Here is a 17,451-nt window from a genome sequence, read left to right as displayed (position 1 = left end):
GGGCAGCGCTACCGAACCAACCCAGCAGCACCCCCGCTGCTCTGCTCCCCGCTTCCCCGATTCAGCTGCTGGTCAGTTTCAGCAGCAGCTGAATGGGGGAAGCCTGTCCGGCTGCCCCAGCACTTCCGGGTTCCTGATGGTGCCGGACCATCAGGAGTCCCGGAGCATTGGATGCCGGACTAACGGAGTTTTACTGTACTTTTACTTTTTGAGTTTTGGATTAGCTGTTCTTCAAACTCCTTTTTGGCTTTTCTTATTATATTTTTACACTTAATTTGACAGCGTCTATAGTCCTTTGTATTTTCCTCACTAAGATTTGATTTCCACTTTTTAAAAGATATCTTTTTATCTGTGTCTACTTCTTTTACCTGGTTGTTAAGCCACGGTGGCACTTTTTTGGTTCTCTTACTGTGTTTTTAAATTTGGGGTATACATTTAAGTTGTGCCTCTATTTATGATGATGCTGGAAGTTGCTCCAGCCTGACCAGACCCAACCCTGCAATTAACTAGTTACCAGGTATGATGGATAAGAGGAGTGCTGACCAGCACTCGGTGACTAAAGGGTTAAACTCAGATAGCTAGCAAATGTGTTGGAACGGGGCCAGAAGAACCAATAGGATACAGTGCTGAAATTAGAATTGAATATAGATACCTGGTCTGCTTTTCCTTTTTATCTTCTAAGTTAAGGGCTGGACAGAGCTGATGCAGTAATCAGAACTATCATGCCTATAAGAAATATTGGACATGTGAGTGAACTGGGCCTTGAGGTATGGATCAGTGCAGATCATGAGTAAAGGGAAAAAGTGTATTTAGTCACAAAAGGGGAGAACCTGGTGGAGGCCTGTGGGACTTTTCTGACGGTGAAAAACAATGTGGGAAGTAACCTATTCCAATCTTTTGAATCATCTGCTACGAATCAACGGAGCACTGATTTTAACGTTCTATTAACATGTTCTACCAGTCCATCTGTCTGGGGGTGGTATACAGACATCTTTAAAGTCTTAATATTTAATAGGCAGCACAATTCTGCCATTAATCAAGACGTCACATTTGCACCCTGGTTGGTCAAGACCTCTCGAAGGATTCCCCCTCGAGAGATCTTCATCAGCTTGGTGGCTAAGGTTGGGGCTGTGATGTTTCGCAAAGGGATGGCCTCAGGGTAGCAGGTGGTATAATCCAAAACTACCATTATATATTGGTGACCCCCTTATGATTTTTCCAGGGGGCCAACTATATCTAAGGCAATCCGTTCAAAGGGTACCCCCACCACGGGCAAAGGTACAAAAGGGGCCTTGGGTACCACCTCTGAACCCGTCCACTGGAAGGCAGGGCATGTCTTACAGAAGTTCTTTACTTCTTTATGTATGCCGGGCCAATAAAATCTCTGACGGACCTGCTGCAGTGTGTTGTCTTGACCCAAGTGTCCGGCCCACAGGTTATCATGGGCTAACTCTACCAGCACCCTCTGATGGTGTGCCAGAACTAATAACTGCCTTGTCTCTCCCCTTTCCCCGGGGCTGTCCACCACCCATACAGCCTTTCAGCGTGTACCTTGAAATGAGGCCCTCGTGCCTGCATCTCTGTTCGGTCCCTCTTTCCATCGGATGCATATTCCCAGGCCCTTTGTGAGGAGGGATCGGCTCACTGTTCTTCGAAGAAGCCTCTCCCGTCCAACACCCCATCAGGTGCAAGCTTCCTGTAGGGCTGGTTTCTATCTTTCCCCTTCTGTGCTGAGCACCACAGCCCCTCTCTGTGTCCTCCTGGGTCCCCACAGAATCTGCTTGGTTTAAGCAGGCCTGCCCCTCCAATTCCTTCCTGTTCCAGTCCCTCCAGATGTGCTGAAATCTGCCCTAGTCCCACCCCAATATAACTGGGTAAGTGAGCTTTGGGGCTAAGGCCACTCAGCAAATTGTTTCCTCCTTCCCTTCAGCCAGATGGACCCATGTGGTCGGGGCACTTCCCCATGCACACATTGCATACGCAGCGGGAGCCCTGCCGACTGAAAGTGCCTCACTAAGTATGCCCTCACGATGGTTTGGCTACAGCCCGTATCCACAAGGGCCTCCACTGGCGTGCCCTCCACGCGGACCCTTACAATTATTCTCCCTCCTCCTACGGGTTGTTCCCTTTGGGTTACCGTTAACACTTGCCCAAAGGGGCGGTCCCGTCTAAAATGGCCCTCTTGACCGCATTCGAAACACATATTCTTGGGCTCTGCCTTACTCAGTAGAGTAGGGTTACCCTCTTCCGGGCCAGCTTGCACTCTTGCGGGGTCCTCTCTTGAAGGGCTAGGCCACACGGGAGCCAATCGTCGTCCCCCACTGCCCCCCAGCCCTGTGGTGGCTTTCTCTTGATTCTCTCCGCCCTTTTGGAACCCAGCTATCCCCCTCTGTGTGGCCGGCGTCTCTCTTTTTGATGTACCCTTCTCCTCTATTCCCTCTGCTGCCAGGTAGTCTGCCATAAAGCCCACAGCTTTGTTGAGGAGGTGAGGTGGTGTCGCCGGACCCATCGCTGCCTCTCAGTGGGCAGGATCTATATAAACTGATCTAGGAAGACCATCTCCACCACCTGCAACCCGGTTTCCTGATCGGGCTCCAACCAACGTCGGCTGGATTCCTGGAGCTTCTGGGCCACGGCCCTCGGGCGGGCCCGGGGGGGGAGGGTAGCGCTCCTGGAGGAACCTGTCAATAGGTCTCCAGCATAACCCCTAACTGATCTAGGATCACCTCTTTGACCTTGTGGTAGTGGAGGGCCTCCTGTACCGAGAGGCTGCGGTAGGCCAACTGCACTGGCCCTGACAGATAGGGGGCCAGGAGGGTAGCCCACTGATCTTCTGGCCACCAGGCAGTGGTTGCAACTCTCTCAAAGATCACCAGATACGCCTCTGGATTGTCTGTTGGTCCCATCTTCATTAAACGTATTGGTAACTGGTACCCGCTGCCAGGGCCAGCCTCCATTGGCCCTGCTGGTCCAGGTGCCAAGGGTTCTACGGCCGGGTGCCGCTGCGGCCATCTCTCCTGCTGGATCTGTTGTTGCTCGTATAACTTCCGTAAAAGTTGCCTTTACTGTTTTTGATTCAGCTGTGTCTGTTGTTGTTGGTGCTGTCTCTTATATTCCGCTATCCATTCTAGCAGCTTGGGGGTCTCCATCTGAGACCCCAAATGCTTTCTGAAAAACCTTCCTAAATAAAGTAATAAGTCTCTCTCTTGGGGCCGCCCAGGCCCTCACCCGCACCCCACCATCAATCTATTATCACATCTATCTATCTACACCTACTCCTTTTTTTTTCTTGACCCCTCACCTCAGGGATGGGACAATACCCACATTCTCCACCACATGTAACCCTGCTGGAGAGGGGTGTACCGTCCTACCCTTCCCCCGTCCCCAGTGGTCAGCCCACCAGGCCTTAACAACATCAGTTCTGCATTCGCGGGGACCGCCAGTGCAGCGTGTGTTCCTAGTCCGCCGGCACCCTTTGCAGCGTGACCAGTACTTAAGGTTCAGTACAAGATTGGTAGGGTGAGCAGCAAGGGAAGGTAGGGGGGCTCGGGCCTGCCTTCTCTCCGAGCCCTGACGCAAAGCCCTAAGAACCAGAGGGTTTGTCCCTGGTCTGGTTGGTGGGGTTGTGATCCGCAGCACAGCAACCCACAGGCTATCCATAAGCCACGTCCTGGGCCACTTCCTACCTTCCTCCTGCGCCCTCCAGCTGCTCCCTCCAGATGGGTAAGTCTCTTTTCTCTCATGCTGGCAGCGTGCCTTTTGAACTTCCCGCCGGTGCCATGTCTGATGTAGGGAGGGCCGCAGCTTCACGCTCGGCACCTTCCCTTTACTCTCACCAGGATTGGAAGGGCTGTCCGGCATTTCCGGCAGCCGCCAAGCATGCGCGGCAAAGTCGGGGCTGGGCTTGGGGCAGTGCCTCGCTTCAAAGCTCTGGGGACGGCAACAGCTAGTGTGCAGGGCGCCGGGGCATCCCTGACACACCCTGTAATACCTACCAACTAAATATGCTTTATCAAGTATATCTTTTTGTTTTGTTAATAAAATCACCTTTTTTTAAGATGATGATTTGAGTCTTGTGTCCTGGAAAGAAACAGGAAGTCTGTCTGTGTGGGTATGTCTGCCTGCCTAAGACTGAGTGGTCAGCTACCAGAGACTGCAGTTTATTTTCTCTTTGTTTTTTCAAGCTCTCTTATGGTAAAAGAGCTTGAGCTATCCCAGGGGAAGGAATTCAAGTGTTCCTCCCCTTTTTTTAGGGTTTAAATCACTTGATGGTGGCAGCTTTTTTTTTCTCAGAGCCAGTGCATCTGTGACTCTAAGACATTTTTGTAAACAGAGTCTATGGAGGCAAGATATTTAAGGTCTCTTGTGGGCCCCTATCTTCTGCACTCGGAGTCCAGAGTGGAGAACAGCCCGGACACCAGCTAAACATGTCAGTAAGGCTAATGCTTACCTGGTAACCAGTTAACCTTTTACATCTCTACCATGTGCCCCAAGCCCTGGGTTTAGTTGTGGCAGGAATTCCAGGATCTGCCTGGAATGAGATGGTTTTCCATAACATAGAAAGGGAGAGGGCTGATCAGAGGGACAGCAATATTGTAGAGTGACTACTGGGAGCAGCCACACCACCAAGAGAGTGGCAAATTAGTTCTGGGACTTGCCATTTTGCCGGCCATCGGACTGTTGGCCCGTCCCCAGTCCCACCCCCTCTGCTGAGGCCCCACCCCCTGAGAAGGGGAGGAGGTGGGGCAGTGCACTGAGCGCTCCACAGTCACTCCGGAGCACCAAGGTGGGTCGGAAGGTGTGGAGAGGGAAGGGGAGTGTGTGTGCAGTCCAGCTCCTGGAGCATTAGGGGAGAGAAGGAAGTGGTTCCAGCCTTCCTGGCCTGGTGCTGATGGCAATAACACTCTGCCCCCAGAATGCCTACAGTAGACGCTCTGGAAGTGGAATGTGGGCATGCATGGCCAGGTTGGTGGTTTGGGAAGGCAGCGCCTTCCCTTGCCTAAGCCATTGGATGCCCACGGACTGGTAAGTGACTCCCTGCCTCAAACTCATCCCTTTGCCCTTGAATGTGACACTGGATTGTGTGCTTTGCTAGACAGGTGGAGAAAGCCCAGCCCTGAAAACACATCAAAGGGCAGGGTGTATGGCCCCCGCCAACCCAGCCCCAGGAATATGCCAGCTTGGTCCCAGAGACATGTTGGTGTGTAGGGTGCACAGGGCAGTGGGTGGCCACCGGCCCTGCTCTGACTCCTGCACCCTCAACACCATGCCCTGAAAGATCTGGGGAATGCCAGGTAAATCTTCTAGTAAACTCTTTGTGAATTGCTGTATGATTTACAAATCATCTTCTGGAGTGCCAGTTTCCCAAACTATTTGGGAGATATTGCTGGATTTCCTTCTCTGGAATTAAGTTTTCTTATCATCAATGCAAAACCTGGAAATGATTGTGGGGAATGTTGGCCCACTAGCAATATTTACCTAGTTAACAAAGAAATGTCAGCAGTATCTGGGCTGTTTGTGTGCTTAAAAAAAAGGAACCAGTGTAGACCTATCTGCTTAACCCAGCAAAAATACATATATTGTAGTTCCAGATTGTTTTGTTTTCATTTGTGACTTGCTTGCACGTTGTTCAAAGGCCACTTAAATACATTAACGGAGGGCGGAGGAGAGTCCACCTCATGCCTATCCTCATAGGCCTGATCCTGCAATAAACTCTCTCCTGGAGCTTCCTGTCCAAGTGAAACTTAAAGTGCAGAGCTGGCCTGACTCAGGAGAGGCCCGCTGGCGTCGGTCTGGCCTGCGGAGGATGCCCCGTGTCTGCGCCCCCGCAGGGGTGAGGCCGGAGTCAGAGCATCAGTCTCACCTGCGGCTGCCGGGCCCCCTTTCCAGCGGGGTCGCAGAGCCAGCGGGAGAGTCAACAGGAGCCTAGAGCAGGTGCACGGCCCGCGCTCAGGAAACCGCCTCAGTCCCCGCGCCAGTGGCTCAGGTCCCCAGGGAGCAGGTTGGCGCGCGGCTGTCCTGTGGCCGGTGTAACGACCGGCCCGGCCCGGGGGTGAGTGCCATGGCTACGGCTCAACGGCCGCGCGCGGCGGGAGGAAGTGACCTGCGCGCAGACCTGGGGGAGGGGACGGGGCTGGTGAGCTCGTGGCCGGAGGCGGCGCGCCCGGCCGGGCTACTGGAGGCGCCCAGGGGGCTGCAACAGGGTCACCGGCGCCCGCCCTCGCCCCTCCCCGCGGACTGGCCGTGCGGCCGGACTGCAGCTGGAGCGTGGCTCGTCCCCTCCCCGGCGGAACAAACCATTGCGGCGCGGCGCGGAGGTGAGGCACCTGTCACCCGCCGCCCGCCCTCGGCGACGGTTGGTGGCAGCGCACCCCCGCGGGGCAGACGTTGCGCAAGCCCGGCCCCCAGGGAGCCGGGGGGGGGGGGGCTGCGGCGGGGCGCGGGAGCTTCCTCCCCCCAGCTCCGTGTGCGCGGAGCGTGTCGGCGCCCGAGCCGCCGCTGCCTGCAATGGCGCTGAGTAGCGGAGTCGGAGGCTGCTGCCCGCTGACAGGCTGGGGGCGGCAGCCGCGCTCTGCCTTGGCGCGGGCGGCTCGGAGCCGGGGGCTGGGAGAACTGCGGCTCTGAGCGCGCAGCCAGCCCGGCGCGGCGTGCAGCTCCTCGCCCGGGTAAGGGGTCCGGCGCGCACTGGGGAGCGGCGGATCGGGGTGCCGCTTTTGTTTGCTTCCCCCCGCGCCGGGACACTGAGCTTTGCCCCTGGGTCGGCCAGGGCTGCTGCTGCTCGTACGCAAGGTGGCTCCTGAGCCGGCGCGGATGGGATCCGCTCGCCCTTCGGTCCGGAGAAACGGGTTCTTCGCAGCACTTCCCCTTTCAGACAGGTTTGCTCGGTGTCGCCAGACAGGATCCTTTTACCTTACCTTAGCCTTTCCTTTTCTTTTTATTATGATCATTGCAAACATCGGCTGGAATCTGTAAAGGGGGAGGGAAAGAGAAATGATCAGTGGCTAAGAAAAAACCCTGCTAATTATACCCGCGTTTCTATAATTGGGATTTTTTTTTACAAAATTAATGATTCGCAGCATAGGTGCTGGAACTAGGACTATTGGGGGTGCTGCAGCACCCCCGAGATTAAAGTGATTTCCATCATAGACAGGATTTACAGTTTGGTTCAGTGGCTCTCAGTACCCCTGCACAGCCTTTAGAGCCTTAGCTGTGTGCAACCCACTGCTGCTTGTGCATGGGTAGCTGGCTGGGCTTGAGTTTGAAGGTTTTGCTTTGGAGATTTAAGTGTGTTCTCTATCAGTAAGGTAATGAGGGGATTGTGCCTTAATAGCCACGTAATATTTCTTAGTCTAAAATGACCTCTTAGGCTTAAAGATTGGTGAATAGATGTGTAAGATACTTGATCCATAATCTTCTTGCTCTAAAGTGCTAGGTGTGACTGCAGCGGTATAGCATTCCTCCCTCTGGGTAAGGAGCACAACATCACTCATGCATTGCATTTGGAGCTTGCAGCAGTAAATGATAGCCTTAGAGAGAAAAAAGGAACCAGAAGGACACTAATGAGTGAGATTTTGCTCTCTGTTAGTCATATGTTGTTCCCCTGCAGTCCTTGGGTCTGATGTTCAGGCTGGAATCAGACCCAGTCTCATTCTTTATTTTAAACACCACTCAGAGCATCTCCTGCCCAAACTGAGAATCTCCAAATTCATTGTGGTGCATCATATCACTTTCCGTTCAGTTTATTATATTTAAAACAGTCTTTTTAGCTTAGTGACTTTGGGCATGCAGATGTGACCGGGAAGACTTAACGCTTTAGCCTGTATCTCCATGTTTTACAATACATTAGATGTTTCTATGTTCTTTGTCATTCTAAAATAATACAAGAAGTGGAAAGGGGCAAGTCTTATTAAATTTCACTTCACCATTTTATACACAGAACTATACCTTTTGGTGCAATTTTTAAAAATTCTTTAGCGCTGTTGTTTCATTGTTGAATGATTATTCATTGAATAGAAACACTATTCAAAGCATATTGGTGAGTAGTTCAGTGAAAACCTAGGTGGAACTGCAAATGTTAGTGGCTCAGGGAAGCACAATCATCAAGTTTGCATGAAATATTTCATACCCAGATACAAATAGCTTTTTCTATATATTTCTTTTTATTTTGTCCCTTATCATCTTCAGTGAAAAAAAAATTGACTGCAATGAAACTTTGGTAACATAATTTTCCTTGTAATTTTATTCTTTATAATTTTGTGTTTCACTGCAACAAATTTATTTGTGTTGTAATATGTTTGTAGCATAAATATGAACAGCACAAAATTGCCATGTTTCATAGTGGCATGTTAATAATTGGTACTTGGAAAGAAATGTTATGTGAGCATGCTAACTTTTTCACACTAACTGTTGAATCTTTAACAAATTGGGTCTGCTTTAGAGTTTTAATACATATATGTGTATTTTGGTATTGATGCTGTGTGAGGGATGAATCCCTGTGGGTTTTTTTGTATTTTTTTTATTAAAATTGAAGTTATTGATTAGATGAGAAAAAATACAAATGCATAACTTGACTTTAAATGTTGTACTTTTTGTTGCAGGTTAAAGCTACATTTATTCTGAAAATCCATCAGTCTTGCCTGTTGTTTTGGTGTCATGGTTGCTTACACATAATTAGATAATATCTGACAGAACAACTACTGAATATGGCCCTGATGGAGACCAGTGCCACATGAAAGGCACTTTGTTCTCAACCAGAATCTCACTTGTAATTGAAGACTGAAAGTGGTACATCAGTCACTATGTGAATTAGTTTTTCACTCCTGAAATAAACATGATGAAAACAGAATCTTCAGGAGAAAGAACAACCCTCCGAAGTGCCTCTCCTCACAGGAATGCTTATAGAACTGAGTTCCAGGCATTAAAAAGCACCTTTGACAAACCTAAATCAGATGGAGACCAAAAAACAAAAGAGGAAGGAGAGGCCTCTCAGCAGAGCAGGGGGAGGAAATATGGCTCAAACGTCAACAGGATTAAAAACCTATTTATGCAGATGGGCATGGAGCCCAGTGAGAACACTGGAGTTATCCCTAAAACCAGAGGGAAAGGTGGTCCCCAGTCTCCTCAAAGAAGAATTAGACCCAAAGAATTTGTGGAGAAGACAGATGGTTCAGTTGTAAAACTAGAGTCTTCAGTTTCAGAAAGGATTAGTAGATTTGATACTATGCATGATGGCCCTTCCTATTACAAGTTTACTGAAACTCGAAAGATGTTTGAGCGAAATGTTCATGAAGTGGGACATTCCAATCGCTATTCCCCAAAGAAAGAGAGAGTAGTTTCCAATGAACTCCAAGATGAGTGGTGTAGCTCAAAGTCTAATAGAGGCAGTTCTGATTCATTGGACAGTCTTAGCTCAAGGACAGAGGCTGTCTCTCCAACAGTGAGTCAGCTCAGTGCTGTGTTTGAAAACACTGATTCACATAATGTGGTCATTTTAGAAAAGTCAGAAAACAATGAAGAATACTCTGTAACTGGTCATTACCCACTAAACTTGTCATCTACTGTTGCAAATCTACCCTCTACCGTTTCAAACCTTGATGGATTCAGTCCCTTAAAAGATGCTAATGCCTGGTCCTCACCAGTGAAACAAACTACAAGTTCTGTATCTGCTGAGACCATCCAGCAAAATAATACGTCTTCTACAATAAGAGAAGAAACTTCTAAAAGCACTTTGCCAGTATCAAAAACAAATGAAGAAATAAGGAAGAATAAAGAAGCAAGTTATGAAACTGTTGATGCCTGTGTGACAACTAAGCAAGAATTGGCCAGCATAATTAACAAGGAAAAACCTGAAGAATCCTGTGCCGGGACTAAGGAAAAAATAGATTTAGAAGTTTCTTTACAACAGAAAGAACAGTCAGAAAATGCAGAGGGTGTTTGTATTGGCACTGGAGCTGCAGAAATATCAAGAACATTGGTAGCGAGTTGTGGTTTTGCAGCAGATGCAGTTTCAGATGCTACTGAATCCCACTATGATGATGCAAGTGGAAAGGAAGTCCAAGAAGACTTGAATGCCTTTCAGAGTTCACATGTATATATGCACTCTGACTATAATGTCTACAGGGTGCGATCAAGGTATAATTCTGACTGGGGAGAGTCAGGAATGGAACAGGATGATCAAGATGACAGTGATGAAAACAACTATTATGAGCCTGATGTGGAATACTCTGAAATTATTGGCTTGCCAGATGAAGATGAAATTCCAGCAAACAGAAAAATTAAATTTAGCAGTGCTCCAATCAAGGTAAATTCCCCACCCCTCAACTGTAATTCTTATTTGAGCTTAATGTTGTTCATGGCAGACTTTTGACAGTCGCATCTGGTTCTGAAAAGATTGCAGAGGTCCTTGAGATGTTGTTGTTGTTGTTGTTGTAGTTTTCAAGTGAGCATAATTTCAAATAATTTAAATGGAGTGGAGTTCTGATGATTTTCTAGTCTATTTTATGGTTGATTAAACCAGCAGAAATTGAGAATAAGTTTTGGTTTGCGAGGCTTTATAATCAAACGGTACCCGTTCAAGTTTATAGGACTCCATAAATTTATAAATAGCATGGGGAAAAATAAAAGGTGTCCTTTTGGTGACCGTCAGATTTAATTATTTTAAAAATTAAAAATAATGAACAGCTGTTTTTACTTTAAAGAACATCTGTGAAGAATTAAAGTGACTGGAGTGAAATACTGTATGGTATGAAATATAATGTGCTGTTGAACAGCAATTGTGATTCACTAGTATTGAGTCATTCATCTTATTTATCTGCATCAGTAATATTTAGTTGCTAGCTTCTTCACCAGTCGGTCTTCATGCATAAGTAAAGTAGGTATTAGTATACATGCTTTAGTGACTTATGTGCATTGACATAAATTCTAAAGGTAATTTAAAGGTAAATCCACTGAAATATACTTGATTTAAAAACAGTTTAACACCTAGAAATGTGGACTGCTTTAAGTGTTTTAAGTTGGGGAAAGAGTAGTGGACACAGTGACTAGTTAAAACAGCATTTTACCTCTCAGAATCTGGGTTGAATTGTGCATAGATTGCAAGTGAAGCATATTTGATAATCTCAGGATGGTTACTAATGGACACTTCTCCATGTTGAAAAAAATACTATGCTCTTTGGTACACCTGACAGACTATAAAGAGCCAAACACTCAGTTGATGCTGAGGAGGAGTAAAGTAAGATGATTTTCTGAAAAGTGACACTGTAAAAATGGTTTCATCTTCTTCCTCTCTGTATTCTGAGACCACCACTACTTAGTTTAGTTTCAAAAATAAACATTTTGCAATTTGTCCTATTCCTGTGGCTCCAGCTGCTCTTGAGTGAGCTGGGTTCTGTTCTAGCTCCTAGTAAACAACTTTGTTGATTAATTAAATTCCAGTTACTGGACCAAATTCTGTCCACTGTTACACCTGTTCAGTATCTTTGAAGATGTGCCTGATTTCTCCATTGCCTTCCCCATTGTATAGTCATTTACAGTTATGAAAAGTGAATGCTGACCACTACCAAAGTAGAAAAGGAGCATTTTATGCCTATTCTTTCACTGTTGTAAATCATTATATAAAAAGGAAGACTGTATTAAATTGTACTGAAGGGGTTGAACAAATATAACTGAGGAAAGAATTTGGTTCTGCAATTAAAGCTTTGAACCCCATTGAAAGCAATAAGATTAAGCAAATACATATTTGGGGAGAATGAATTCGTATTGATGGTGATGCGGAAGTCAGGAAGAACATAACTCGATTTTCACATTCTAGGATAAATTTGCAAGGCTGTCAGGTAGAAATAGTCCTTTTTATTTGTGGACTGAGAAAATATGATCTAGAAATTGCTGTGTGACAGTAAACATGGAATTCAGTGAAGTGTTAGTCATTGTTTTAAAATTTTCCTCAAACTGAAATGTACAGATGTAAAAAATTATAAGACCAACAGAAGTGTTTCCATAAAAGTGTTTGTTTTAAAAATTCCAGTGCAATCATTTATTTTAAACAAATACACATTCCTCTACAATGGTTGAAACCTAAACATTACAGCATTAAGAATCTGAAAGTGAAACTGACTTAATTGATTTTATTGTTTACCTTCTGCATCTCAGACAAGAACATCAGTAGAAACAAAACTGGATTATATAACTTAGTTCACTTTTTTAATGGAAAGGATTTAATAATGTGGTTAAAAGAAACTTACTTACAGTGTATGCCCCTGTCAAGCATGTTGATATTTGGAAATTACTTGTAAATGGAGCAAGCAGAATCTGACCTTGTATATGTAAGAGAAAATTTTAGCTCATACTCCTCATTCCATGAATAAGATCACTTTAATAACAAAACGTTAAAAGACATAACACTGAAATCTGATTTGTAAATACCTTATTTGCACTTAATCTTTTGAGCAAAACTTTTAACAGTATAAACCCAAGAAGTTATACACCTGTAGATCATTCAGATAATTTAACTAAACCCTTTAATTACACTTTTGTTAGAAATGTGGTAGAGGGTAATGTACTACAAAGGTTTTTGGGAAGCATTGTGTACTTCTATGTCCTGGCACTTCTAATAGGCAAGACTTCTTTAGTTTCCTGGAAAATCTACAAATTATGGAAATGTTGTTCTTCAAATCACAGTTATCCTGATTCCAGGTAATCAATTTAGCAAAAGTGACAAAGGGACATATTCAAAGTTGACACAGGCTAATTTTTTATATTTTTTTAACTGGTCATATTTTTTTTCTTTTAGATGCTCTTCATTCCTTCCATTCCTGTTTTAGAAATCTTTCTAGCTAGACAGCTATAAAGCCCTCTGTGGTACTGAATGAATATCTCATACAGTTGAGGAAAGCAGTATGATTGCTTTAAAAATGTTCTTGTTATCTGAGCTCTAAACACCTAACACCTGGGATAAAAGAGAAGTTTTATTTAAGTTACATTCTAATAATATTATATATTGCTATGTAATTGCTGATCAGGAAGAAAACAAATCCTCAAAAGCCATATGTGTGTAAATGGTAAAAGGGACATTGACACTTATAAAAAACTTTTTATCCTTTGTTTTTTCCATTTTTGTATTTAACATCTCTAAACTCCTTTTCACTTCATCAGTGGCAAAGCTGTATGTATTGTATGGAGTGTCTGAGAAGGTGGGGCTTTGCTAGTTGTTTTCAATAACCTGAAATTTCTGCTTTCTGTTATGAGAGCTGTTATTAAAAAGGATAAAGTTTGACTTGACTTTGAAGAAATATGGCATAGACCATTGAAGTTCAGTAGCAAAACTTCTTCAGTAGGAGCAGAATTGGGTCATGTTGTCCTTAAAAACTATGTTCCACTATTTCAGTTGTATTACTAATTGTAATAAATTATTGTTACCGTAAAACATCCCCTGACAAGTTTCTGTCACTCAAAGGAAAAGGAACACTGTTGTAATTATTTTGACCCTGAGCATCCTTTACTGCAGAGAAGAGGAAAATTGTGGAAAGCTGTACTGACTTGTGGAGGAGAAAATGGTTTAAGATGGTGGTTTTCAAACTTTTTTTTTTTCTTGTGACCCAGTTGAAGAAAATTGTTGATGCCTGTGACCCAGCTTAATTTGACTGGAGTGTGGGCTCCAGGGTGGAGCTGAGGATGAGAGCTTTGGGGTACAGGAGGTAACTCCAGCTTTTGTGGGGGGTCAGTGTTGGGGCAGGAGAGGCTTACCTTGAGCAGCTCCCAGTCAACAGTGCAGCGAGAGTGCTAAGGCAGGCTTTCTGCCTCTCTTGGCACCACAGACAATGCTGTGCCCCAGAAGCATCCAGCAGCATGTTCCCAGCCAATGGGAGTACAGAGCTAGTGCTTGGGGCAGAGGTAGTACATGCAGCTCTGTGTGCTCCAACCTCCCTCCCCTACCTAGTAGCCTCGCCTGCTGAGCAGTCAGCGGTGCCAGGACAGATAGGTAGTCTGTCTTAGCACTCCCACTTATCACCTGATCCACCTGCACCAACGAGACCCAGTGCCTGATATTTCACAACCCAGTACTGGGTCACAATCCATAGTTTGAAACCCATTGGTTTAAGAGAACCCTGAGTATTTTTTTTGTCCTGTCTGCCAAAAATCTGTGCAGCCTCTTGCATATGTGAAAAAGGAAGTGAACCTGTGGGAAAATTTTTCACTAAGAGAACTACAGTAAAAGTTTTGGAAAGTGAATGCTGCTTGCTCATTCTCTCTTCTTCCATGTAGCAAACACTGCAATTCCCTCAAAGGGTATGCTTAGGCTATGGGGCTATTTATTGTGGTGTAGATGTCTACACTCAAGGTGCAGCCTGAGATCTACGACATTCCCACCTTATAGGGACCCAGACCCTGGGCTCCAGCCTAAGCCCAGAAGTCTACATTGCAATGGAACAGCCAGAGTCCTAAAAGCCTGATCAGGTGGCACAGGCCAGCCACAGGTTATTAACTACAGTGTACACATACCCAGAGTAGGTGTGTGAATGACTAGTCGACTATCCAATAAGTAAATGCTTATCGGATAGTCAGCACACTAGTTGACCAGTCGCTTCCCCCGACTCTTGCTGCATCTATCAGAAAGAGGCAACAAGGGGGGAAAGCGGGGGTTCTTCAAAGTGGCAGTGCTGCGTGGAGTCAGGGGTCTGCCATTTTGAAACGCTGACCCCGGGTTCCGTGCAGCGATGCTGCTTTGAAACACTGCAGGGAGCATGGGGCCAGCGGGGGACTTGAGCAGTTCCCCACTGGCCCTGCGCCCCCCACAGTGCTTTCACCTTTGAAGCGCTTTCAAAAGCAAAGGCGCCCTTATCAACTAATCGAATAGTTGATGCAATTTGTATTGACTAGTTGATTAGCCAATTAATCAAAATTCTATATCCCTAATCCAGAGATGTCAAAGAGCACAACTTTGGGCTAGCCGGTAGTGGTAGTTGGTCACAGCCTGCCTGGGCATGTTGCTATGCTTGGTGTGCTCAGGTTAGAGGAGAAGGTTGAAAGAGAATCCTTCTCTGCAGGTAACACGGAAACTTGTGGTTTTTATGGCTACCACAGCATTTTTCCATCTCCATCCTCTGCCTGTTTCACATCCCTGCCTGTTCTATGCAGCAATAAGGGAACCAGTAAGAGGGACTGTGTAAAAGTACTTGACAGCATCTCTTGCCCAACAATGAACTTTTAGTATACATTTGAGAAAGAAGTACGTTCTGTGGGAAGGTCACAGGGTTTGATCTACTCTTGAGGGTAATATTGGCAGAGCTACCTTGGTCAGAGGTATGAAAAAAACACACCGCTCCGATTGTCATAGCTTTTCTGACATATGATGCAGTGTTGATGCAGCTGTTTCAGTGGAAGAGTGCTTCTGTTGATGTAGCTAATGTTGTTGAGGAGATGACATTTCTACACCAACAGAAAAACTGTTTCTGTTGTTGTAGACTGCATCTGTGCTGCAATAGTTGCCATAATATAAATGTACCCTTGAATTCTATATTGTGTCAATGATTGCTTTGTTGAAATTGGGTACGTCATGTAATTGCTCTGTGCGTTACTTTATGCATCTTTAAAATGTAGATAATACTCTTGTAGCTTGGTCTGTGTAATGACAATTTAAATATTATTTTGCTCCAGGCATATTTACTTAGGAGTAGGGATGTCAACATGTCGATTATACGATTAACTGATAAAACTAGGCTTATCGGTTAATCTTGTTGACTACATGCATTTCCTTCTATCCTTGCTGCCTCTGTATTAGTGGCAACAAGAGGAGGGGGGAGCTGGTGCTGGGGGGAACTGGCTTAAAAGCCAGTTCCCCCGTCAGCACCAGCTCCGAGGTGCTGCCTGCCGCCCACTGCGCTGCTTCCTCTATTAGAGGCAAAAGCACAGTGGGGAGCAGGGGAGGCTTCCTCAAAGCAGCCTCTGTCTGTGGGGAGCCTGGACCCCCTGCGGATAGGGGCTGCTCCTGGACTAGCCTCTGTCCATGGCCAGTCTGGGCTGCTGCAGAAAGAGTCTGCTTCACAGCAGCCTCCCTTCTCCCTCTGCCCTCCCCCCACAGCAGCTTCTGTTTGCAGGGAGCTTGGACCTCCTGCGGAGTATCATAGGCAGCAGTATGGGGTAGCAGGCAACCAGTCCGTAAGGAGAGCTGGTTTTTAAACTGGTTTCCCTCATGGACTGGCTCCCACCTGGCACCTCACTCTGCTGCCTCTACTACAGGGGCAGCAGTGCAAGGTAGCAGGGGGCTCCCCGAGAGTGGGGCCACAGTGTTGCCACCTCTGAGGACTGTAGAATAGTTGAGTAACCAATAAGAATTCATGTGGTTAGTCGACTGACTATTCAATTACCTGATATTTAACATCCCTACTTAGGAGAGCATAAATTAGTTGTCCAAAAGTCAGCGTTAATTTGACTTCTTAATGCCCTATTTTAATCTTTGCTAACAGCATCTTCCTCCAACATACCTAATTTGAGTTCAGTTTTCAGGAAAATTTAAGTAAATGTAATAGTGTTTCTCAAACTGCTATTAAGCAGCTGAGCTTCTCTTCAGGAAACTGAAACCCATTCCACCCACAACCCTGAAATGTGGTGTTAAATACTACCTCAAATGAGAGGTCACTGACAGTACATAATGCCAACCTTCACTGTATGATACTTCCTGCCTTTTCCTTCATGTTGTGATGAGTAATGAAATATTTTAAAGGACAGTGTTGTAAACTATCCTCATTGGCATTCAGGGTCCCAGTAGGTTCAGGTAGATGTTGCTAAATTACACTTGGGTCATTGTTTTAAGAATTTTGAGGATAAAAAGCTATAGATTTGTAAAAATACTTAAAAAAATGAGGACCAAGTGAAGGACTGTTTAACTTCCAAGTGTGTCCTTTGCACTCCACTGGGATCTGCCCCATACTTGGGGAAATGCTGTACTATAGGATGTAAAATAATAGATACAATCTCACTAATTTAAATAACTAAATTTGGTACAACCACAAAAAAGAAGAAAACAGCGAGAATCCAGCTGCAAAGAGCAACATAAGCAGTGTTTGATGCAGAGGTAATTTGGCTATTGTGTGCAAGTGTGTTCTAATAGTTTACCTGGCCAGTATAGTTAAATACACTGTGGACACTGTCTCCTATCCTGAGCTGCACAAAGCATTCCCCTCAGTCATGGAACTGTGTGGCTGCCATTCTGGTCCCAGGTGAAAATTAAAGTAGCTTTAGGGGTATTTAGCTTTGAAAGACCATTTCAGCCACTCTGGATTGCTGGGTATTTGGTACAGTACAGCCCTATCACCTGTGTTAACTAGCTTTCCCACAGCTGGAGGCCCAAACTTGGTTTAAAAACACAACAGACAAACCCATGATAGCTTTAAGGGACTGGAGTTTCTGGCCCAGTGCTCCCAACCAGAAAGGATTTGTGAGAAAGTTTGAAGCTGG

The 17,451-nt window shown here is 45.7% G+C and overlaps 1 protein-coding gene across 6 annotated transcripts in view; it reads left to right on the top strand.

The window, feature by feature from the left end:
* Positions 1–5,583: 5,583 nt before the first annotated feature.
* The window catches only part of PPP1R9A (protein phosphatase 1 regulatory subunit 9A), a 262,027-nt gene continuing 250,159 nt past the window's right edge, over positions 5,584–17,451 (top strand). For 2 of the 6 annotated variants that reach the window (XM_075922342.2, XM_075922338.2), the window contains exons 1-2: positions 5,584–6,317; positions 8,598–10,300. In XM_075922342.2, the coding sequence (XP_075778457.2) occupies positions 8,831–10,300 (1,470 nt within the window). In that variant the 5' untranslated portion in view covers positions 5,584–6,317; positions 8,598–8,830. Of the gene's footprint in view, positions 6,318–6,436; positions 6,666–8,597; positions 10,301–17,451 lie in introns of those variants that run through there. The other 4 variants (XM_075922340.2, XM_075922343.2, XM_075922344.2 and 1 more) reach the window with 4 other exon arrangements.

Source organism: Pelodiscus sinensis, chromosome 2, assembly GCF_052426305.1.
Source record: "Pelodiscus sinensis isolate ZL-2025 chromosome 2, ASM5242630v1, whole genome shotgun sequence".
NCBI classification, from domain to species: domain Eukaryota; kingdom Metazoa; phylum Chordata; order Testudines; family Trionychidae; genus Pelodiscus; species Pelodiscus sinensis.
The sequence above is the reverse complement of the archived record's forward strand: the minus strand, read 5'-3'. Positions and strand labels throughout refer to the sequence as shown.